This window comes from Dermacentor andersoni, chromosome 1 (assembly GCF_023375885.2).
Source record: "Dermacentor andersoni chromosome 1, qqDerAnde1_hic_scaffold, whole genome shotgun sequence".
NCBI lineage: Eukaryota > Metazoa > Arthropoda > Arachnida > Ixodida > Ixodidae > Dermacentor > Dermacentor andersoni.
In genome coordinates, this window is record NC_092814.1 from 122,338,214 (window position 1) to 122,364,038 (window position 25,825).

A 25,825-nucleotide genomic window follows, 5' to 3' on the forward strand; every position below is an offset into this window, starting at 1 on the left:
ATCACAAAATCGGCTGTTCGATGCGTTGACGGCTTACCAATGTCTTTTTATATTTACGTAATTGAAGGGGCCCTCGTAGAAGAGAAATACGAGACATTTATTTAAGGATGGATAGAGAGATCTGTGCCTGAGGTCTGCTCTTGTAGCCTAGCGCTCGACGAGAAACGGGATAAAAAGACGGGAGTGAGCGGTGACCTTGAGCGCGCGTAGTGAGTGCGAATAAATGCAAACAAGTGCGAATCAAGGCCCGGGCTAGGAGGCACGCCTCGCTCGTGTCAGGTCTTTCTTTTGGCGTACTCATAACTACTGCCGCAGACCGCAGAGCATCAGACGTCGTGACATCTTGGTCGGCCAGCGCGAATTGAGATTTGCGCAGTAATGTGCACGCCACAGCCGCCAAAACACTTGTTTGGTGGCGATAGCGTTGTGCTCCAAAGCATGAGGTCGCGGACGCGATACGCACATTTCCGTGGAAATGGATCGTGTGCCGATTTTTGGGTGCAAGATAAACGCCTTAGGTTGATGGTGAAAATTAAACAAGAGGCTTTCGCTACGGCGTGCGTTGTGGCCCCTCGATTGCCTTAGAACCTTGGAGAGAGAAAGAGAGAGAAAGAGAGAGAAAGAGAGAGAAAGAGGGCTCTTTATTTAAAAGCACTGAGGTTTGCCGGCGTAGAAGAATCCGCCTACATGCTCCTCAGCAAGGGAGAGGGGAGAGAAAGGCCCTAAAAGCAGGGCAGAAGAAAGTGAAAATAATAACATTAATAACTCCACTTCATATCTTTTTATACCTACTTTTCATACGATGTACGTAGTCCTATGGACAGCTAGAGTTTTGAGAGGAAGCCAATTGATTGAAGGTAATCAAACAAGAAATCAAGTGCTTGTTGCATTGATGGAGAGTGCCACGGATCTATAGTATGTGCCATAGTGTCAAAGGGCCTTGAGTGAGTGAGTGAGTGAGTGAGTGAGTGAGTGAGTGAGTGAGTGAGTGAGTGAGTGAGTGAGTGAGTGAGTGAGTGAGTGAGTGAGTGAGTGAGTGAGTGAGTGAGTGAGTGAGCGAGTGAGTGAGTGAGTGAGTGAGTGAGTGTCAGCGAGCCAGTCAAATAACGATAGCGACTGCATGGACACAATAAACGGCGCGCGGACTGTCTGCCGCAGTAATACTTTATTACTGCTGCGCGACATGAAGCATTTCCGGTTTCTTACGACCCTCCGTAGAGCATTACGTAGCGTGTGGCATTCATGCAGTTCCAGAGAGCGTATTCGGTGTCGTTCTTGTCCGCATCCTGCAAAGTCAAAAAAAAGAACAGAGAGAAATCATTTCAGTATGCCGCCATTAGGCCTCTCCGGTTTTCTTTACATCCCCCGTACACCTGAAAACAGCCTCCAAAGAGTAACTAGTATGTTGCGTATCACAGCGATAGCTTTCTTTGTACTTCGCGCACTTTGGATGGTTGAACGGACGGTGTTCTCGCACGATAAACTGGAGAGATTAACAGGAGTAAGGAGGAGGAGGGTAGAAGAGTGGAGAAGGAAGAACAGGTGCAGGGAAAGAGATAGAGGGGTTCCCGATTGGCTGGCGTCAACGCCAGCAGCCAAGCACGGCGTAAGGTCACCGAAATCGCAAGAGGCTGGCTCCTCATCGGCGTGCGCGTGGTGTGAGTCAGCAGATGTCGCGCATTAGGGTAGAGACTTGGGGAGAGTTGGTCGTGGTTCATGGCGGCGTTGTTTGCGTTGCGCACGAAAGTAGGAAAGGAAGACGAGCAAAGACTCGTCTCTGTCCTTCCTTTCCTGCTTACGTGCGCTACGCAAACACTGGCCGTTATGAAGATATCGCGTACACGGTATAGTGTGATATCTTATTTCATCGTGTCACCACTGTTATCCAGTTATCGCTCGACGCAAGACGCGCCTCTGTCGAAATTTTGTGAATATTGTCACCGATGCTGTGCCGAAAAAGTATTGTCTAAACCTACAGCAAGCTTGCGGTTCGCTGTGAATCATGGGATGGCATGGAGATTCACAGCAGGGTCATCCATAAGAAGCTGTCGATGACTTTCGAAATCATCCTACGATGGTTGCTGCCACATTTTTTTTACCGATTGATAAGGTATGATGGAATGAAATGGTGACAATGAAATAAAAGAAAATTATACGATTTAAACACCAGAACGCATGCGTTTTATTTATTTCTGGTTTATGTCATAAATATACTTCGAAAGCGTGCAAGTATATCAACGAAAAATGTGTGGCAAAGGCCTTCTCACTCGCAAGTTACGAAGTTCACTTCAATATTTGCCACCAAGTTTAGTTCGGAGGGAAAAAAAAAATAAATTATGGGGTTTTACGTGCCAAAACCACTTTCTGATTTTGAGGCACGCCGTAGTGGAGGACTCCGGAAATTTCGACCACCTGGGGTTCTTTAACGTGCACCTAAATCTAAGTACACGGGTGTTTTCGCATTTCGCCCCCATCGAAATGCGGCCGCCGTAGCCGGTATTTGAACCCGCGACCTCGTGCTCAGCAGCCTAACACCATAGCCACTGAGCAACCACGGCGGGCAGTTCGGAGGGAAGAATGAAAGACGTGGAACGCCCGCAAGTCATTCAAGTCCATCCAATAGACCATGGCTTTCTCCTTTCGATTAGTATAGAGTGCGTACGCCACCTTGAACCGTCCATCTCACTAGATCTCTCCTGCTGCCTCATCCCATTCCAAACGTACGTGCCAACTAGGGCTCTCCACCGTCACGAATTTTTACGACAAAATAATCTCAGATTCTGTTCAATTAAGGTGAATAACGCTCCCCATAACATTTATGCTGAAAAGAAAATCATACTTGCATGGCGTTTGTTTAAATGAAACACTCGGTGCCTGAACAGGCTATCCTACAGAAATCTGTGAAAAATCAGTCTCCTTGTACGTCGCTCTGCACTGCATCTTATATGATATAGGCATCGTCTTTTATGTTATAAGCTTAATGAAAAGTATATTTTGCTTGTCATGAAGATTAAATAAAGGAATGTAAACCTAAGTGTTTGGCACTCGTACTTAAAAGGTCGATCCTGCTGAGGTGATAATGTACTCATCACTGTCCGACGGCGCCCGGTTGCGCAGTCCCGGGTGCCGTCCCGTTAGAGGAATATTCAAAAGTGATAAAAGCGGTAGCCCTGGCCCAATGCGACCCTGTGCGCAAGCAAAAGGGCACGCCTTTGTCTGCTGTGCTCCGAGTGGCATCTCGGCATTCGTTTGCTTCCGCTCTGATTGTGTGCTTTCATGTGGTACTCTCAAATTGCTGCCTATATTGTCACGTGGCAGGGTGCCAGTGTTTTAGAGTGTTAATTGTACGATAGTGAGCACTCGGCCAACAAATTGGTTATCTGTCTGCGGTAAAAACAGAGCCACCACGACCTAGAAACCCTTATGCGATCTTGTGACTCATTCGCAAAACATCGCGCTGAGTGAGTTAAGCTATACGATCTACGCAATCTTGCAATGCGAGTATTAAAAATGTTCGATGCGCTTAGATAAAAAATATGTTCAATACAATACTTGACCTGCACCTGTATTTAATCGAGGCTGTAGCCTTATTTCGTAAAACGATAGCCTTTATTCGCCTCATTGGGCAAATCTGGTCAAAACGTATACTTAGGCTAGTTGGTTCATTATGGCAGGAAAATGTGCCAGAGAACACGAGAGACAAGCAAGGTGGGAGACCGAGACGATTACAAGGCGCACACTAACAAATGCGAGTTTATTTCTTTATCATTGCAGAATAAATGCTGGTTTACGTGAAATAAATTGACGATGCACATCAGCAGAAGTACCAAAAAAAAACCTATTGCGCGTACATACAACATTTTGATAGGAACCACACATCCTGCTCTGATAACATAAACAAGGCATGCAGACACAAGATTCGAACAACCGTTTTACCTTGAGAGCTTCCACAATTTCTCTAATCAGCAGATCTGCATGAAACGCTATCTCTTCCAACAAAGGCGCGCAACCGCAGTCTCTACGACGTAAAATTTCGATGTCCAGAGATTACCTTTCGTGCACTGTATTTATGCTCTTTCAACCTGTCGTTTGGCCTACATATATCGCGCCGCATGACAAAGGAATTGCGTGCGCCAATTTTTCTGCAAAGGACACAAATCTGTCGCTACGTTGCTTGGTGCACTGAGGATTGCTCCTTTTTTGAAGACAATGTCTTCTTTGGCGAGTTACTGCCACTTTTCCATTTTGGGTGTGCCTATTTCTAGCCTCTAGCCTTTTTCGTGGGTCAATCCGGAACCTAGTGCAGTCTAAAAAAATGTGACAAAATTGATGACAATGACTGATAATGGTGAACCATATAATTTATTCTGAGAGCCCGCTGATGACGACTTTTTGATGATAATTAGGAGAATTATGATGTGAATTAGGAGAATGATGATGATGATGATGATGATGATGATGATGATGATGATGATGATGACGACGACGACGACGACGACGACGACGACGACGACGGTTATTATTATTATTGTCATGACGAAGACTATGGCGATGATGATGTCTGATGACAAAAAGTTGGAAAGCGATTCAACCTCCACTAGGCGTCAATCAAATGTCGCTCCAGCGCGGCTCTCACAATAAATTGTACGCTTCATACACGCAATTCTCACCCCCAACTCTTTCAGGAAGACATTGGCCCAAACAATGAAACATTCCTTTCCTTCGGCCACTTCCTAACCTTACGTGAGGCCTCCTTACAGCGAAGGACCGATGGAGAAAGCAAGCGTACTCTGGAAGCTCCCTTCGCCCGTCCTCACGTAAGCAACGGTTGCAGCTCGCCTGGGTTCGAGAGGATCTCTTAAAAGCTTTACGCGAACACCATTATTTAATTAAAGAATGGTGCATCGTCGCATAATATTTAAATTGAAGTGCTAATAGAGAGACGCGTACACGCTTTCTTCTATTTTACTGAACGTAAAAGAGTACCACATTATAGCGCAAAACTTGATGTGCTCCAGCAACGCTCGCACGCCGGCGTCGTGCAACGCCTAGCAACGCCACTCATGCCGTACGTGTGGCAGCAACGAACATGCCTGGCAAGACGTACCCTGCTCACATTGGATTGGATTGGAGACAACTTTATTTATGCCTGCAGTTGGGCGCGCGCGCGCCCCGACGAGGGCCTACGTCATCCTCGAAGTCGCCGTTACTCGGCGCGGGCCTCCGCTCGCCGTTGCCGGCTCGCTGGGTCCGTGCCTTTCGAGCGCCTCGAGGACCTGCTGGACGGCCCATAGCTGATCGTCTCGGTCGTAGCCCTTTGCGGCTGCCTCAAGCCGCGGTGGGAGTGTTCTTGATTTTGAATCTTCTGGATATTTGACGCAGTCCCACAACATGTGCGTGTAGTCTGCAGTCTCCCTCCGACAGACTCTGCACGTATCTGTCGGATATGTCTCGGGGTACATACGATTCATCAGTCTCGGTCTCGGTAGCGATCCGGTCTGGAGCTGTCTCAGCACTACCCCCTCCGCTCGACTCAGTCTCGGGTGCGGGGGTGGGAGAGTCCTGCGAGCCAGGCGGTAGGCCTTCGTGATTTCACTGTAATCCGTCATGCGGTCCTTGGTTCCGAACCACGTCGGACGGTCTGTCGCCGGGGCGCGGTTGGTTAGCGCTCGCGCCACTGCGTGTGCCGTCTCGTTATGGTTCACATTGCGTCCCGACGCGTCGCCCGCGTGCGCCGGGAACCACTTGAGTCGTACTTTTCGTTCTTTTAGTTTGAACGCTCGCAGTACGCGCTCAGCCTCCCTGCAGATTTGGCCTTTGGCGAAGTTTCGCACCGCCTGTCTGGAGTCGCTCAGCACCTTGTGGCAGTCTGCGTCGGCGATGGCCAGGGCGATGGCTACCTCCTCCGCTTGTTCCGCTCCGGCGCTTCTCACTCTCGCTGCCGTCCTCGTGGCGCCGGTTGACGCCTCTATAACGACCGCTGTGAAGGCGTTCCGTTGGTATTCGGCCGCGTCCACGTACCGCGCGTGTTCGTCGTTGGCATGCTGGTCAATGAGAGCCTTGGTCCTCGCCGCTCTTCTTCCCTTGTTGAACTCGGGATTCATGTTCTTCGGTATGTGGTTGATTCTGGTCTGGCGTCGGACCTCTTCGGGGACGGGGAGCTTCAGCTCCACCTCGTTCGAGCGTCTAATTCCCAGATCGTCCAGTATCTTCCTCCCGGCTTTGGTCATGGACAGCCGCTCCAGTTGAGAAGTCCGTTGCGCTTCGGCTATTTCTTCGAGCGTATTGTGTAATCCGAGTTGTAACAAGCGGTTCGTGCTCGTGGACTCGAACAGGCCCAGCGCCGTCTTGTACGCTCTTCTGATGAGCACGTTGATTTTGTTTCGTTCGTGTTGCAACCATCTGTGGTAGGCTGCAACGTACGCGACGTGGCTCCGACGTGGCTCCGAATCCACAATATACCGGCATTCCCATGCATACCACAGCGCAGCAGCGCCAGATTTCCCTCTAGGTAATGTAGTGAGAAACTCTATGCCTGCTCATGCATCTCCGCAGGCGGGCGACAGCGCGCATGCGCAAGCAAACGTCATGTGGCTAAGCAGTGACGTGAAGTGTTGGTTCATGGTCAGGAGCGGCGTAAGGACGCATGAAGGTAGCTTCGGAGCTACCTTACGCTGAGGAAGGACCAAGGAAACCTTCACTGAGGGCCCCTCAGTAAGCAAGCTTTCAGAGTGACATAAGGTGGCCTCACCGCAATGAAGCCATCCTTACTGAGGTAAGGAATATTTCGTTGTCTGGCCCATTGTCCTTCATCGATTTCAACTAGAGGTTGAATCGCCTTCCAACTTTTGTTTTCTTTATTTGCTGCCCTGCACAATTTTGCGACCTTATCTGGTGTAGACAAGACCACCTTATAACGCCCGAACTTTCACCCACTTTATTCAGCTTATGTGAAACGGCGTGAGTGTGTGGAATTATGGATGCATTCAGCTTAAAGTTCCGTGCTTTCTTGGGTGTTTTGACGTGATATTCGTTTTTCTGCCATGCTTAGCACCTTTAGTTGCCCCTCACGAGGTCCCAGTAGATTGTTTCTTTTTTTTTTACGTTTTCTTGATTTAGGGCTACCTTTCTCATCCAGGCAGGTTTGTTGGGCCTGCCAGCCAAGAGCTAACAAACGAATTTTGTCATTTAAATCTTCTCATCCTAAGCCTGTAAATCGCAACACTGCACAGTCAACCGATTCTTTAACAGCATCACGCGATCGTCGATTAGTTGGCTGGCCAGTCAGCGCCTTCTAACGCCGCGAAGCGATGAGATTAGCCAGAGTAGCGCATGCGCACAATTTTCACTCGAAACGGAAGTTTCGTCTGCTAGGCTCTTCCAACAGGACACTAGATAGAATACCGATTAACTCAGTGGAAGCTTCCCTGCTTATCAGTGACCGCAAGTGCGCGTGAACCCGCACGTGTCTTTTTTATAACATATGCACGTGCACCGTAAGATAAAGAACAAAGCGCGCAAGAAAGTTATGATGCAGTTGCGTTGCAGCTTTGCGCGTATTGTCCATTATTTTCTTGTGCATGCGCACTAGAGCAGCATACGCTAAAAAAAGAGAAAAAAATATATATTTTCGGGTGCACGTGTTTGTCTGATCTACATAAGCTTGACGTTCGTTTCATTAAATCATCAGTTGTCAGTACGGCTTCGTGTTGGTCCTTTCAAGTGTCGTGTTTTGCTTGCGGTAACTTCCCAAAATCACGGAGTAGGTTTGTTTTTCTTTGTACTTGAGCTGATGTGTATGTTCGGTTTATGTCTTGTCAAACAACATTTATTTTGCGCCATCAAGAAATAAACATTCATTTGCGTGCGCCTTGTGATCTTCTCGATTGCATGCTTGTTTCTCGTGTTCTCTGGTGCTGTTTGCTGTCCTTGTATCTGGTGCGGACGCTGAGCCGACTAACGTATACAGGGGCCCTGCTGGGCCCTTCGCGACGTGCCTCTTGTAACTTGTGGCACGGCGGATGTAAGGAAGTTTATTTGCTCTTCATAGGTCAGCAAATTAGCACATGAGCACACAACTTTGATTTCCCCATTGTTTATCACCAGCGTACTGCGAGAGCTTCCGCGCATTTAATAACCACCGAAACTCTCTTGTTCTGGTGAACGAGGTTGTATGGCAGATTCATTCGTAGTACGTATATAAGCGCCAAGGAATCTTAGGTCCTCTAATTGTCTGGCGCATTTTAAAGCAAGGGATCCGTCGCAATAGCTTAATGGCTATAGTGTGGCGCTGCTGAGCTCGACGTCGCTGGTTCAATCCCGGCAGCGGCGGCCACATTTCAATTGCGCATAAATGCAAAAACACTTCGTGTACGTATACTTAGGCACACGTTAAAGAACTCCAGGTGGTCAAAATTAATCTGGAGTCCACCACTATGGCGTGCCTCGCAATCGAACAGCAGTTTTAGCACGTAAAACCGCAGAATCTAATTCTTCGCGGTAAGAACACGAAGAAATTTTCAATAACCATATTAACTTTTTAAATTCTTGAAACGCGACAATACGGCGTTAAATGGGTGTTTTTATCGCAAACAGCTTTACAGCAAAGGCGGATCGCTGCTACATCACTGCCGGAGCAGCGAGCTTCTGCAACCTTATCTGACTCAATTTATCCAAGTTAACAAGCCATAGTGAATCTATAATAGCTCGTACACCCTAGTACAAACGTAGCCAACCGGAACTACCTCTAGTTAACCTCCCTGCCTTCCTATGCATCCTTTTCACTCAATTTTTGCCGACTCCAGTTCTTCAAAGAATTCCCGTAGAAACTCTTCGCGGAGTTGTCTAAGTATGCGTAAGCATTGTGCCACTTGCTCATCTCCATGCCGCCCGGTGTTGATCATTATCAGTGTTATGAAACCTGATCCGGCCAGTACTAACGGCAGCGCTGCGGCGACGTGAACTGCATGGTGCGGACGGCGGCGCAAGGTGCATTGATAACCCAAGCAAAGTACTGCACGTGGCGGCGCTGATAAAGTTCCGATCATCATAAGCCGTTATCGCTCGTTAGCGCCTTGTCCATACGTGTCGAATCATTATGAACCGTGATGAAACGTACTCCGGCCGGCGGCGGCTGCGTATGGCACGGCCGCGCGGACCGTATCACGAAAGCGCTATGAGATGTAGACAGTGTGTCGAGCGCTGATAGCTCTGCGCGCTGCGTTTTCGCAGCGTCGCGTTGAAGAGAGCCGCGCAGGCCCATATCTTGACAGCAATCTGCGAAATGGGCAGGGTGCGGCGTGTGCTGAGACCTTCGTGGGTGCTGCGTTCTCGCCGCTTCGTTCGCGTTGAAGCGACAGGCAGCACGAAGGTAAAGTCGCTCTGGGGCTCTGTGGGCTCTATATGGAAAGCGATCGTCTTACGGGATGAAAGGACGGACGGGCGTTTCCTCGTTGGGCAAGCATAGAAATGCTTACGCATTTAAATCTGGAACGGTGGAAGCCGATCAGTGGTGTAGCCTTCGCGAAGCATGCGAGTGAGCTGCGCGAAGAGTCCCCTATATACAACATCACACAGGAGGAGGCTCCACCTAAACTTTTCGGGCACCGTGCTCTCGAGAGAAATACTAAATGAAATGAAACGGGCTCTTGACCGTACATACCTTCACTTGCATCACTGTAAGAGCAACCTGAAAAAAAAATGGCCAGGTTTCAACGTGTCTTGAACATAGTTATACGAGCGAAAGTTCTGTTAAGCATGGTTAGACACGGTCCTTCAGTGCTTCGTTCCGGCGAGCTATATTGGCAGGGTGCTCAGCCTCATTCTGGCGCCCGCGGCGAACAGTTGACGCGCTCGTACCGGCGCGTGCTTCATCCACGGCGAGACTGATGCGACGATGCTTTCTTCACTATTGGCTCTTTCAGCATGGCGGACACTAGATGGTCGAGTGGCCGTCCTAGTCCGTTTGCTAATTAACCCGGATTCGATAATTAGGCGTTAAATGAGTGGTTTTAACATAAACGTTGCAACGGTAGTATTGGAGGAGTATTCAGCAAGAGGCAAAATCAATTTGCGCGGTTTTAAGAACCCCATATCCCTTGTTGAGACATTATTCGTCGACGAAAATTCTTTTTTTTTCCCCGCTTCCATACTGATACTGCGCACACGATAGGTGTCCGAATAAGTGCCCGCGTGATGCTTCCCGCTTCGTGTGGTTTCTTTCCGCCAACAGGTAGCCAGTGCACGCCTCTCATCATTCTGTCTCCCGATGATCATGTCTCGGCGACCTGCCGTCGCTTGCGGTACAAACGCGTGATGACGGGTGGAGCGACTCACCAAGGGTGCGATCGGAGATGGTTGTTCGGCGCGTTCGTTCGGTTACCGGCGCGCGCGATTGGCCTACTCCGCGCCGACGTCGCCAGCCGCGGGGCGCCGCCCCGTTTTTGGTGACGTCAAAATGACGACACGCTCCTGTCAATCATCCGCCCACCGAGCATTTCGTCCGAACGCGACGGGAGTTGAGAAGTTTGGAGCGATCATACGGCTTCGCATGGCGCGTCTGGTGGATTGGATTGGATCCAACAGGCGGCCTTTTCGGCTTTCTTTCGGCTGCGGAATAGCACGTTTGAATCCAATCCATAGTTTAATTCGAGAAAATGGCGCTTCCGTTGGGAACTTTTGTTGTTGCGCTGGCGTTTCTAGAGGAAGGAGGAGAGCGGGTGGCGGTGCGAAACGCGTTTGAAGAAATGGCAGAAAGTGAATTGCGGCGTCGTTTTTGTTTCTCGAAACAAATAATTCGTTGGTTGTACAGATAAATCGACAACATCATTGGTGCCAGCGAGCCACTGGAATGTTGTCGCTGCCCCTTGAAAAGTGCGCCACTCCTCCCGTCGTTTTCTTTTTCTTTTTTCTTCTCGCTGTGCGCGACACCACCTAGGGACGACGCAAAGAACCTAATAGTTATAAATTGCAGTAGTGACACGTACTACTATTTGAAAACGTGTTTGGGCTTAAAAAGATAAAATACGTTTTTTTAGGTAACGATTTCATTCATTTGGAAGACGAGAAACATTTCGTTTTGTAGTATACTGTCTGCAAGCAGACGACAAACGACGGAAGTAAACTTCCGGGGAGGTCACCGCTTCCTGATTGGCTGCTCTCTCCGCCCCGCTGTCACAAATTTTGCATACTGCAACTTTGTGACGTTGCAGCAACTGAACAGAACGCGTATCGAACAAAATATCTCCGATCGCGCCCCAAGTCTTCTCAGCGAGCTGCTCTACGTCATGGCGGCGTCGAGAATAACGTGGGCAGTGCTTCCAGCACCTCTTGCGCTCAATGTTTCGGTATCGAAGCGACAAAAGGCGATTTTTGTCGACGCATTATCCCAACAACGGATGGCGTTTTTAAAATCGTATGAATTGATTTTGCCTGCCGCGGCGTCCTATACCATCGCAATGCTGGAGTGAAAATCAATAATTATGCAGTTATTCAACGAATGTGTTCATTAGCGAGCCGATTGTGACGGCTAGTACTTCTCTTGTTTCCGCCGCGATGAAAGAACGAATAGCGAACCCACCATCATCACATCGGTTAAAGCGTATTTTCGCAAAAAATTGTTTCCATGGAAATTGGTCACCCGATATATGAACACCTTGGCTTCTAATACGATTGTCGTGCAAAGTATGACAGTTTAATTGATAAATTTTGCCTTACACGGCTGATGTGTAGGCACACTTTCCTGGGCTCGAGTCCCGAGTAACACTTTCCCGTATTTAAAGGCATGAAAAACACACTCTTAATCACCGAGTATACAGGCCAAAACACGTCTCTTTCTCGCCACTGTCGAAGTTGCGCAACCAGAGGCTGCATGCGACCACCAGGAGACGTCACCGCAATCGCATGGACAAAATACTAAGCGACGACAATATAGCTTATTTGACGTCTGTGCGACACTCGCGTACTGACATGACGGCGTAAGTTAATACGGGACGCTCGACAGACGATGTTAAGCCCTTTGAATTGGGCCGAGGGTCTATCCGAGCTCGTCGTGGACGCCAGACAAATGGCACACTTACGTTGTTGTTGACGATCTGCGCCCCGTCGATGCACATGTCGGTGAGGGCGTCCACAAGGTTGCGTCCCTTGAAGAACCGCTTGGACCGCTTGTCGAGCAGCGCCACGACCTTCACGAAAGCAGAGCAACCCACGCGTGGCCACTTTAGCGAATCCCTGCCCGAGTACGGCGATGCGCGCAGCTTCTTTTCTTTTCGAGATCTTCAACAACGTTTGTTTCCGCGTGCAGGATGCGCGTGCTCTTAAGCGGATCGATGTTCTTCAAGAAAATAATACGCAATGATCCATGTATGTATAGAACTCTTTACGGTACCAAGCCGCGATAATACTTTGGTGTCACGGCCTACCCGGCGTTCGAATATCGTCCTCTGTAGCAACGAGAAGCTGGGCAAGTCGTTGCGCGTTTATGTGTTTAAACGCATGGCGCCGAAATAAATGTTTCTTCAGTCGTGAGAGAGCGCGTTGTCCTTGTTTTCCTTGCTCGTGTACTCGTCGTTTATAGCGATTAGCATTCTTCGGATACTTCGTCCATTTTACGGTAGGCGTGTCCGTGTCTGTATAGCCGTTTTCTCGGACGTTCCATTTAAAAAAGAAACTAAATTTTCTCCGGTGCTGGACGAACTCTAACCCGTGTCAAACGCGTTCGTCAAACACACCAACCCGACGCTTTAGTGCGCTGCACCACCCGTTTTCTCTCTCTTTCGCTCTCCCTCTCTCTCTTTTTGTTCTGTTCGCTATTGTCTACACCACGAATGCCCGCGAGGAGGATGGGATTAATGGTGCCTTACTGCCTAACCGCTATCGACTTGCTACGAGCGCACTCCGCCGGTGCATGTCCGACTGATAAAAGGGAGGAAGAAGGCGCGCTCTTCTATAGCTGACAATAACTAAAAGTTTTGCACCTGAAATAAAAGCCTATGAAAGCGCGTCTTCGTTTATTAGATATCAAATATACTGAACCCTACTTCTACAGTGCCAACGGGAAAACACTGGAAGTGGCTGGGAGGACTCGTTTTAGTGAAGTTTTCCACGTGGCGTCTGAAGCACATGCCATGGTCTGCGGTCGCGCTGCGGCGCATGCGTGTATTAATGCGACTAACACGCTTACTCTAATTCCACTACTACGGATTCGGAGTAAAGCTATATTCGGAAATACGGTTTGCCCGCAGCATTGCTAATGGTCACCGCATTGACTTCGACGGTTATTGTGAAACGGGTGCTGCCGGAATTTTTTGCCCACCGTTTAGAAAACAAATCCCGGTCCGCCCAGGCTGTATTCCGATGGAGCCGGAGTGCAAATTATGAGCCCGAGCACGCCGATTTCATCATCATCATCAGCCTGGTTACGCCCACTGCAGGGCCAAAGGCCTCTCCCATACTTCTCCAACTACCCCGGTTATGTACTAATTGTGGCCATGTTGTCCCTGCAAACTTTTTAATCTCATCCGCCCACCTAACTTCCTCCCGCCCCCTGCTACGCTTCCCTTCCCTTGGAATCCAGTCGGTAACCCTTAATGACCATCAGTTATCTTCCCTCCTCATCACATGTCCTGCCCATGCCCATTTCTTTTTCTTGATTTCAACTAAGATGTCATTAACTCGCGTTTGTTCCCTCGCCCAATCTGCTCTTTTCTTATCCCTTAACGTTACACCTATCATTCTTCTTTCCATAGCTCGTTGCGTCGTCCTCAATTTAAGTAGAACCCTTTTCGTAAGCCTCCAGGTTTCTGCCCCGTACGTGAGTACTGCTAATACACAGCTGTTATACACTTTTCTCTTGAGGGATAATGGCAACCTGCTGTTCATGATCGAAAAATGACTGCCAAACGCACCCCAGCCCATTCTTATTCTTCTGATTATTTCAGTCTCATGATCCGGATCCGCAGTCACTACCTGTCCTAAGTAGATGTATTCCCTTACCCCCTTCCAGTGCCTCGCCACCTATCGCATTCTGCTGTTCTCTTCTGAGACTGTTCAACATTGCTTTAGTTTTCTGCAGATTAATTTTTAGACCCACCCTTCTGCTTTGCGTCTCCAGGTCAGTGAGCATGCATTGCAGTTGGTGCCCTGAGTTACTAAGCAAGGCAATATCATCAGGGAATCGCTAGTTACTAAAGTATTCTCCATTAACTCTTATCACCAATTCTTCCCACTCCAGGTCTCTGAATACCTCCTGTAAACACGCTGTGAATACCATCGGAGAGATCGTATCTCCCTGCCTGACGCCTTTCTTTATTGGGATTTTGTTGCTTTCTTTATGGAGGACTACGGTGGCTGTGGAGCCGCTATAGACATCTTTCAGTATTTTTACATATGGCTCGTCTACACCCCGATTCCGTAATGCCTCCATGACGGCTTAGGTTTCGACTGAATCAAACGCTTTCTCGTAATCAATGAAAGCTATATATATAAGGGTTGGTTATATTCCGCACATTTCTCTGTCACCTGATTGATAGTGTGAATATGGTCTATTGTTGAGTAACCTTTACGGAATCCTGCCTGGTCCTTTGGTTGACGGAAGTCTAAGGAGTTCCTCATTCTATTTGCGATTACCTTAGTAAATACTTTGTAGGCAACGGACAGTAAGCTGAACGGTCTATAATTTTTCAAGTCTTTGGCGTCCCCTTTCTTATGGATTAGGATTATGTTAGCGTTCTTCCAAGATTCCGGTACGCTCGAGGTCATGAGGCATTGCGTACACAGGGTGACCAGTTTCTCTAGAACAATCTGCCCACCATCCTTCAACAAATCTGCTGTTACCTGATCCTCCCCAGCTGCCTTCCCCTTTTGCATAGCTCCCAAGGCTTCCTTTACTTCTTTCGGCGTTACTTGTGGTATTTCACATTCTTCTACACTATTCTCTCTTCCATTATCGTCGTGGGTGCCACTGGTACTGTATAAACCTCTATAGAATTCCTCAGCAACTTGAACGATCTCATCCATATTGGTAATGATACTGCCGGCTTTGTCTCTTAACGCATACATCTGCTTCTTGCCTATTCCTAGTTTCTTCTTCACTGCTTTTAGGCTGCCTCCGTTCCTGAGAGCATGTTCAATTCTATCCATATTATACTTCCTTATGTCAGCTGTCTTACGATTGTTGATTAACTCGGAACGTTCTGCCAGTTCTATTCTAGCTGTAGGGTTAGAGACTTTCATACATTGGCGTTTCTTGATCAGATCTTTCGTCTCCTGCGATAGCTTACTGGCATCCTGTCTAACGGAGTTACTACCAGGGTTAGAGGCTTTCATACATTGGCGGTTCTTGATCAGATCTTTCGTCTCCTGCGATAGCTTACTGCCTTCCTGACGCCGATTCAGATGCACGTTAAAATTTTTTTAATAAATAACAAAAAAAAACGCAGCGTCGGAAACGTTCGGGAGCCCGACCACCTCCAGTACGATGTTCCTCATAACCCAGAGGACATGGGACGGGAGGTTTCACCAATTTCTTTTTAGTCGCCGGGATTGACACGCGGTGTGATTTTTGAATAAAATTACGTATGTACACATGGAGGCCCGCTTCATGCACAGACTGCAAGAGTGACTTATTAAATGTATTGTCCGGGAGTCATCGTTTCCTCAAACATTATTTCCATTGAATAAGCATTTTTTTTTTTGCAAACGTTAAACGTATTGGCTTAAATTTGGTAGTGATGTGAAGTAGAGGTAAAAAATCGAGTTCCCTAGGCTCTTGGCTCGAACCCCGTGTATGCCTGAAAAATGTTGGGGCTTGGACGGGGTTCGAACCGCGAACCATCATTACAAGGAACTGCACCAATTTTGTAAAAAAAAAATTGCCTGTGAGAGATAGCACAATTTTAAACCTTGAGCTAAAAAACTCCACGAGGCGGCGGCCATTACTTTCTCGAGAAATCAAAATTCTTAATTAATTACTCACGTACAGATTTCAATTTATGAATAGTAGCTGGTGAGTTCGGAAGACCAATTTACTTGAAAATAATTCTTGAGACTGCACCTTTCTCGCGTTATTGATTTTCGAATTGTCCGACGAAATCCATTTTCGTTCTAGCTACTTTTGTGCTACAATGCAGAAAGTGTTGCGCAGAAAGTGTTGTATATGAGCTTCCGCTGTCCTGTGGGAAGAAATACATCGGACAGACAGGGAGATGTCTTAATGACCGATTACGGGAACATTGCCAAACTGTGAAAAATAAGCAAATCGGTCATCTGTCAACCCACTGTCAAGAATGCGGCTGTGCGCCGGTCTATGAATCCTGTCGGGTTCTTGCAAAGCACAAAGATAAAGACGTGCGAGAGATCATTGAAGCGCAGGCTATCTGGCGGAATAGAGACACGTGTGTTAGTGCCCCTTCAATCGACCTGTTAGATAAGGAGACGGCTTTTTTGGATGGATAAGATTTGGATGAGGTGGCGCCACTGTGCATGGTTTATATAGGTGTACTTCCTGAAAATCAAGTTGTTGAAGCTAGCGCATTGTGTTGTCGTCTCCCTTCCGTCCTTGTTTGCTGGCGCTAAATATGCTTTCAATTTACCAACACGCCCAACAAATGGCAATGCTACAGAAAACCTCGTTTTCTTAAAGAGTAGCGGTAACAACAGTGCATTTTTTACCGCAACTATGACGGCACATGTCCGAAAACCGGTGCTGGTCGAAAACTGCCGAGTGCTGTTGGGTGGCGTGATAAGACTAAGAAATTTTGAGCATATAGTGGTGTAGGTTGACGCAAGATTGAGTAATCTGTAATCGTTGGCAGATGCCTTCTTCTAGCAATGGATACGAGTGATGATAAGGAAGAGGGGGAGGACGACAAAAAAAAGAAAGGGTTGGCCGACACTGACATCCACAAGCCACTTAAATGTACGAATGAAGTTTAAGTTACGGAGGTCTGTCCCGCAAAACATTACACAGATCTGGAGGTCATTTTGCCAAAACACTCTCTCAAATATTCTCTCAGTGCATTCCCGAAATGTGTTTTGTCCTGATGCGAGTCTAGGAGACTCGATCAAGGTAACGCGATTTCGGGACGCCTTATTCGGGTTATATTGCTGTAAAGCACATTGCTGCGAAGTGGCAGCAATGTGCAATTTTTTGTTTGTTTGTTTGTTTGTTTTTTGGTTTGTTTGTTTGTTTGTTTGTTTGTTTGTTTGCTTGCTTGTTTGTTTGTTTGTTTGTTTGTTTGTTTGTTTGTTTGTTTGTTTGTTTGTTTGTTTGTTTGTTTGTTTGTTTGTTTGTTTGTTTGTTTGTTTGTTTGTTTGTTTGTTTGTTTGTTTGTTTGTTTGTTTGTTTGTTTGTTTGTTTGTTTGTTTGTTTGTTTGTTTGTTGCGCCAGGCTAGCAAAATGTCACGTTTGAATGACTTGTTTGAACTGCGAGGCTTTGCGGATTCTTGCCAGCATTCGCAAAATAACCTGGCAAGCAAAATTAGGATAATCGAACGTTCGTTTAAGAACTAGCTCACCAGCAAATATAAACACTCACATGTTGTTGAAGAATCGTCTCAGCGCACTTGAGTAAATGTACTTTCATTTCCCTCGGCATATCTGCAGAGTGAAATCAAATGACACGAATGTTCACGTATCTACGTTAAAAAAAAAAGTTCTAAGGTTCTACTTCGGAAAATCACTATCTACCTATGAGGCACGCCGTAATAAGGGACTCGGGATTAATTTCGATTTCCTGGGGCGCTTTACTGTGCACCTAAAGTTAGGTACGCGGGCGGTTCTTTTCTTGCCCCCCCCCCCCCCTTTTTTTTTCTTGTTTGCATTTCGCGTCCATGGAAATGCGGCCGCCGTGGCTGGGATCGAACCAGCGACCTTTAGCTCAGAAGCGCAACGCCACTGGGCTACCGTGATGGGGCGAGTGTTTACGTTGCAGCGAGTCTTTTTTTTTTTTTAAACTTTCATCTCGCAGTTTCGTAGTGTGGTTTGCTGGGCCAGTTGGTGCATGGTGAACGTATAAGGGGTTCCAGCAAGTACGGACACGAGCACAAGTAAGAAGAAACGGACAGGACAACCAGCGTTGTCCTGTCCGTTTCTTCTTACTTGCGCTCGCGTCCGTACTTGCTGGAACCCCTTATACGTTTCATCTTGCATTTACGCTTAAATTACTGACGCCATCAACAAATCTATGGCTCCATTGGAGCCCAAGAAAGAGCATACAAAGTTCCCTTCGGAAACCTCAACGAATGATGTGTTTGGCGAAGAAATGTGACCGCGCTTCACACTCCGCAAGCTTTATTAAAAAAAAAAAGGCGGCCACTTCCACAGATCGAGTAGCATTCTCGACCCTCTCGAAGTCTGCTGTTAAATGGGCGCTGAAGAGAAACACTAAGTAAATTCATATTGATGAAGCATTCTTTCAGAACTCTATTTTCGTAAATTTTGCGGTAATAGATTGATTACTAAAAGAGAAAAGAAAGAGCAAAGCTTTCCGCTAAGTAACTGCCCAACAAGGGCAATTAGTGAAAGTTATTCAGACACTAAAGAAAACAGAACTTGGAGTCGAAAGCGATTGAGATATTACGGACAAAGAAAAATATTTTAAAAAATAAAGAAACACGGACGCGCTGTGAAGGCTGGAATGGCACTCCTTGTGCTATTGGGTTTGATGTGTGCCGTACTAGGCTTTGCTACATGACTAAATGCGATTCTACGTGGCAGTCGGTTTCGTCATAACTCTTACAGGCCAGAGAAATTGTGTTTGGGACGTTGACTTTTTGTTTACCTTATTGGCGATGAAAAAGCCAAATTCCAATTTTCTGTAGTACTAAACAAATCTTTATCGTTGTTCTGCACATAAATATATCATTCTGAGTGTATTGCGGGCATTTATTTAATGTGCCGATTCAATCAAGCACTTAGAAAAAATTGCCATTTTGGAAATGTCTATCCAAATGCAACTAGGCAGGTAAATAGCTAAAGACATGTGAACTCAAAGCAAATAAGTCTAGCTGCAACACAGAACGTTACTTGCCTTGCTTCATTGACAACCTCAGGCACTACAACGATATATTTTATGGTTTCACGCCTACTTACCTGAAAAAGTGGACAAAATTCATGCATCTTTTGTATAACACAGCACTCATAGTGCATAACTAAACGTATGAAAAGTAACTGGTAACCTAAATAAACCAAGGTGAACGTTCAATAATTCACGAGTAGGTACCTTCTCGCTCAGGTGGCTCATGGGACAGATGTGCTGTGCCAATAATCTTAGTCGAACGAAGGTGGTAACACTCATTGTGCAAGGCCTCGGAGAAATGCATGCAGCAGTACGACGATACCGGCTTTTCTGTTCTTGCTCTTGCCACACCAGTCGATTAATCGCGAATAAACATTTAATCGATAAATTGGAGAGTTGGACTTGTCCCGCACAAGGCACTACTGGTAATAAAATCACCTCCAGCGCTTGTTGAATGGGTGCCGCAGTGCTGCAGTTGACCTGCCCCCATGACTTTAAGCACTGGGCTCTGTCTTCGTAAAGCTGACTATTCGCGCAGCTACCTGCAGTTTCTCGACTGATTTCGTCTTCCATCCAGAGTTGCGTAGTGGCAACTCCGGAGTTGGAAGGATTCCGGAATCATACCACATTTTCAAACATCCAGAATGGAATGGGAAAGGAATGGTGTCAGCAGTTAGTCAGATCGAATGAGACTGGAATGGGACCCTGAGATTCGGTAATGGAGTTAGAATGGGAACGTCGTTATAAAGCCCTAATTGTTTGGTTTTTTTATATATATGTTCAAAATGTTTTACATTTTGCTACAACAATACGAGCTCTGTGTTTGGGTGATTCAGTTCTGCGCCACGAGGTGGCTGCACCGTGCAGGTCGCTCACGTTTCCGTTAAATCCCTTTCATCACAGAGATAATATAAGTGACGGTACCAAACCGATAAATTTGGCAATTAGAATAAACTAGACTTGGCCGATTTATTACATTTTCAGTTTTTACCGAATAACGGCTCCTGGGTGACCCCTATGTGAGTGCATATTTGCTCACACGTCTGATATCGTAGTTCTGCACATATTCTATACTTCTGAAGACGCGGAAACCTTTTTGCGTTACAAGGTTCAAGTCAACTTAAAGGGCTTCTCAGTAGGTCTGGCCATATTGAGCTGACAAGTGGAGCGCATACAATCCGTGCTAACGATCGTGTCTGCTAAGTTTTACATTCTTACGTGCCGCGAAAAAGAGCTTAAATTTCAAACCAAACGCCCTGCGCCCTTCTCCTCGCGGGCACCGCAGTCGTAGCCGGAGAGTCACAGCACTGGCATGTGTTCTCGTAGCCGGAGAACACAGCACTGGCATGTACGTAGGTGCACCGCAAGTGCACCTACGTACATGCCAGTGCTGTGACGTCGCTCATAGGGACACGTGACATGGCGAATAAGGCAACAGCAGTTACTTCTTTGATGTGTTGCTTCAATCGACGAATTGAAGTTTGGAGAAATAGTAAAACACACAAACCGAATGTCTGCGTGTCTTTGTTTTACTTCGTACCGTAGCAACAGAGATGTACTTCCGTTTTGTCTGCTTGTTCCCACATCGTGCAGTCACACGCGCTGAGAGCGAAACTGCATCACTTTCTACCGTGTTCGAGCGCGGGATCGTGCTCTGCGATCCGCTTGTGTCTGCCTCAGTGTTCGTGTGGCGTTGACTTATACCGCCAGTCAGGTGTTTTCGTGCACAGCGCGCAAAATCGTGCGCTGCGCGAAACGAGATAAACGCAACAGCTCGCGCCTGCGACCGTCGGTGGAAGTGCGTTGCGCAGCAGAAAAGCGCGAGAAAAAATAAATAAATAAGGCGGGGCCCTTGACGGATGAGTTACGTGATCCTCCAGCTCCGATATGGGAGAACGCAGGGAAGAAATTTCGCTTGCGGAGGCTACAGGGGGCACGTGGAGAGAGTGTCCTTATTGGCGGTGACGCTCGCTTCCCGAAGTCATGGGTTCGCGACCCTGAAATATTTCTATCTTGGCTATTAATGAACCATTTTGAACATTTCTTGCGGTAGAACGCTCCCTAGAGGGCACGCAACAATTTCCAGCGTATAACCGAAATGGTAAACCAATGTGTCTGGGTGAGGGGCCCTTTACAGACAGCAACGTTCAGTTCTCAAGAATGGTTCGCTTTAGTGAGATCATGTTTGACCTACGACACAAGGGTGCAGGGCAAAAAGCATGTCCTATGGGGTTGCGCCAGTGCACGGTGATTTTGAACGGGCGCCATGTTTTTTGTCATACAGTCGATCAATTATCCAGAAGGCACGATAACATGCAGTGAGAGAGGTGTGCTGTAAATGATGGTGGCCGGTAAGACGCCAGTAAATGTGGAACGAAAAAGATCGCCCTGCGAAATATATCAATGCGTTTCGCTTTTGTTTGCATCAAAGTGACAGAATAATATATCATAATGCATGGCATGCGCAATGGCGCAAAACTGATTTTGTGTTTTTCTTTACTCGAATAAACATAGCTTTGCAGGAATTGAAGATTTTTGGAAATGGGGGATTTTATTTGGAAAACATTTTCCGTGGAGGGACTTCGGCAAAGCGAAGTGCGTGAGAAGTTGTTACCACAAATTGACATGCTTTGGAGATATTTTGACCTCAAAAATGAATATGCTTTGACATGCCGTCGCGGCTTAGAGGCTGTGTTGTTGCGCTTATGCATGGTGTGGCGCCGCTAAGCACGAGGTCGCGGAATCAAATCCCGTCCACGGCGGCCGCATTTCGATGGGGGCGAAATTCAAAGAAAGCGTCCGTGTACCGCGCATTGGGTGCACGTTCAAGAACCCCAGGTGGTCAAAATTAATCCGGAGTCCCCCACTACGGCGCTCCTCGTGATCATATCGTGGTGTTGGCACATAGAACTACAGAATCTGATTTTATTTTGAATATATTTTGCGATCACGTCATATATTCTTGACCTTTTAGCCACGCAGCGAATATATGTTTGTTAGTGCTATTTGACGGCCAATGCAATAAAATTTTCAGCTATGATTAAAACACGTCACGGAAAATGCTCACCTTGTATAGTACGCACTTCGTGAAACAGTAGAGTACTCACCTTGCATATGTTCTAGCGAAATATAGTTTCTAAAGTACAAGTCCTGCATTGACCAGGCATGTGCTCCGCCATCTCAGTGTGTTCGTGAGATGCTTCTTTTAAGGGCTAATGCTAAAGTTCTGACAGCCCATACACAGGTCTTCGCCGAAACTAAATGGAGAAAATACTTATTTCGAAAGCAGTGGATATTGCAGAGGTCACAGAAAACATCGTGAAGCAGAGCTAACAGGCCACAAAGAAAGAGGTTTGTTGTTGAGCGAAAAAAAAAGTACATAATATTATTTGTAACATCGTTGAGACTTGAAATATTGTTTTCAGTTAATAGGCACGCAAATGCAAGCACTAAGCAATTAAAAAAGGAAAGCGTTTTATTAACTGGCATTGGAGGATTTCAATGTATCAGCTCAGCCACTCCGGGAGTGGGAATGGCTCAACTGTCATCATTCCGAGGATTTAAAAGTAGTGGAATTAACGCGCATCTCCGCTCTCCGGAAGGGAGTGGGATAGGGCCCCCTACGGGAGGCAACTTTGCTTTTATCACTGTGTAAGGTGGCCTAGCCACCCGATTTTAGTTTTTGCGCCTTTCATGAATTACCAAGCCAATTCTCACCGTAACAGTGTCTTTTTCCGCATTGCAGAAGGGTAATTTAGTAATATAGCTCAAGTTGTTTTTACTATTTAGCGTCCATTTAACGTACTTTGATTAAATGTCCGGTCTGCGGAACTATGCATGCTCAGGACATGAACGTCCCATTCCCTCAGCGTTACTTATCCACGAAGAATCCTGGTGTGCGAGCTCAACATAGAACCATACATGTTTTTTTGTTCTTATTGTGCCCGCGAGTATAATGCGTCGTCAGTACATGAGGGGTCCTGGGCACACAGAGATAAGCGCATCAGCCATGAGTTGATAGACACGAGCAGTGCAGGTGTTCTTCGGCGAATAATCTTTTCAACTGTTCTATCAAACGCCGCCAGAGGCAGCGTATTAAGTGCGGAGCACATTAGGGACCCGGGATGTCGTCTGTCCAATGTCGTTGGATCTCAGGCACCCTGGCTGATAGCGAAACTAGTCAAGAGAGGGCGCCACAGCCTCTCTGAATACGATACCACTGATCAGGAGCTTACAATACAAGGCCATGAAATACCCCGAGTGGCCGAATACAAATATCTCGGGGTATGGATAAACAAAGGGCAGATGTACACGGAAAAGCACGAACAGTCTCTCATAGCAAAAGGGCGAAGAGATGCCGGGATAATGAAACATAGGGCATTGTGGGGGTACAACAGATATGATGTACTGAGAGGTATTATTTAGAAGGGAGTAATGGTGCCGGGGCTTACTTTCGAGAATGCGGTCCTGTGTTTAAGGGCAGAGGTTCAGTCGAGACTAGAAGTAAATCAGAGAGCTGTGGGAAGATTAGCACTAGGTGCCCACGGGAAAACCACAAACGAAGCAGTGCAGGAAGATATGGGCTGGGCATCGTTCGAAGCACGGGAAGCTCAGAGTAAAATCCTATACGAAAAACATCTGAAGAAATTGGACGATAACAGGTGGGCAGCTAAGGTGTTTAAATACCTATACAGAAAGAGCGTTGACTCACAATGGCGGAAAAGAACTAGGAAGCTAACCAGTAAGTATACAGGACACGAGGACGAACAAAGACAGAGCATTAAACGACAGGTTAAAAACGCGGAAGGCAAAAATTGGATAAATTCAATGGAAAAGAAGCATAGTGTGGAACTATATCGATACTGGAAACAGCAGATCAGGAAGGAAGCGTTTTATGATAACTCAAGAGGCAGTGCCCTACTCTTTGAAGCTAGATCAGGATGTTTTAGAACGCGGAGCAATAAAAAGAAATTTAACGAAGAAGAAGACACATGTACTGTGTGTGGTAAATATGTAGAAACAATGGAACACCTCATACTAAAATGTGATGGTATCAAGCCCGATGTCGATGCGGCCACAGTCGCCCTTCCTGAGGCCCTAGGGTTCAGAGATAATAATAGTCATGTAAATAAATATGCGGTGGAAATTAGCAAAAGGCGATTGGAGGATTGGTGGCTCAAAAGCAGAGAGGTGACGTATGGTTAAAAGGGTACGAAGACGTATTTAAAGAAAATCGAGAAATTCAATAACACACAACACAGATAAAAATAAAAGGCAAAATAAAAATTTGAGCATGGTGGCAACTGCCATCGCCCCGTTTCAAAGGAGACGCTCCTACCTTCCATCCATCCATCCATAGAACCTGCGAACAAAGCGCCGGTCTTTCCCGCCACAATCAAACGCCGAACAGTTGGCACAGATCGGGCGTCAGCGGGCGCTCGCTCGCGAAAGACAGCGAGGGCCGATTCGTCTGTGCGACAACGTGAAGCAGAAGCCAAGCGTCAGCGAAGAGGCGAAAATCCCCAGCTTCGTTAGGCAGCGGTCGAGGCCCAACAACAGCGAAGGAAAGGGAATCCTGCGGTTAAAGCTCAGAAAGCACGAGGGAAACGGCAGAAAAGGCAAGCTAACTCGAATTTTGTTAAAGGTAAAATACAAGCTGCACGCAAACGTAAGCAAACGAATCCCGAACTTCAAGTCCAGCAAGCTCAAGCGAAACGGCAAGCGAATCCTCAACTTCAAGTTCGAGACACAAGCAAAACACAAATAAACAGAAGATAAACACAATGTACAACAATAACACAAGGGAAACACTGGCGAATCACTCCTCCGCACTTCCCACAGCTTTCACGTTTTTTCACGAGAGGCGGCTCCCGCCCTCACTGGTAGCGTCGAAATAATGCCATGTACTACATGAACTGCAAAGGAACTGCTCTGAAGAACTATACCCAAATTTATCCGAAGTTGAAACTGCGTGCTCAGTGCGCCTAGGGAGGCGTGACCGTCTCTGGTAGCCGATATAGTAAATCTCTGAGCAGGCGAACGCAAAACAACGAAATATAGTACTAGCCTCATCGACCACGTCTGTTTGCTTTGCACGAGGTTGGGCGTCAACATCGCTTTTAGGCACACATTTCCTTTCAGCTTGAGGTCTGCACGAGTCTCGGCCCAAACGCTTCTTGCTGCCAGGAAGTACATTTATGCTACCAGGCGCCCGTCTTTCACAGTACAGCATCGTTTGCTATCGAGCTATTTGCTCAGGAAGAGCTGACTCGCCAAGCGGACCCGTAGCGAGCACCGGATCCTCGGGAGCGCAAGTACAATACTGCGAAGGCGGCGGAAGCTCCAGTTTTCTTCTCCTAATTGCAATAGTCCAAAGAACACGTGCTTGCACTGATGTTGTGTACTTTGAACACAGGAAAGGCTGCCACCGCTTGTGAGATGCTGAACGGGCGCGTTTGTCTTCTCTAGCAGGAGCGCTACCGCGGGTGGGAGGTGTGCCCCACCCCCCCCCCCCCCCTCCCCGCTCTACACTTCAGGAAAATATTCCTGGCTACGCCACTGGGCTCTATGGGTATTCGCAAGGGATACTACACCTGCGAGTGTGACCGATATAGTCGAAATACGCGTTTACCGCAGAGCAGCGCTGGTCCGGCTGCAGTGACCCCGCAGGGTCTGTCGGCCAGAAAGGTGGTCGCCATCAGCAGCAGCGTGAGCGCCGGCCGTGGAAGGTTGCTGCCATCCATTGTGAGCAGTTAGTGTGATGGCCGCCGTATTGAGCGGAGCACTCGACCTGGACACATAAGCAA

At 47.2% G+C, this 25,825-nt stretch overlaps 1 protein-coding gene across 1 annotated transcript; it reads right to left on the reverse strand.

The window, feature by feature from the left end:
• Positions 1–1,132: 1,132 nt before the first annotated feature.
• LOC126544039 (uncharacterized) lies at positions 1,133–25,825 on the reverse strand. The gene is made up of 5 exons (XM_072285906.1): positions 25,651–25,825; positions 17,538–17,599; positions 12,078–12,185; positions 9,662–9,688; positions 1,133–1,286 (listed from the first exon to the last, which is right to left on the reverse strand). The coding sequence occupies exons 1-5, from the start codon at positions 25,760–25,762 to the stop codon at positions 1,203–1,205; spliced, it is 393 nt and encodes a 130-aa protein (XP_072142007.1). The 5' UTR covers positions 25,763–25,825; the 3' UTR covers positions 1,133–1,202.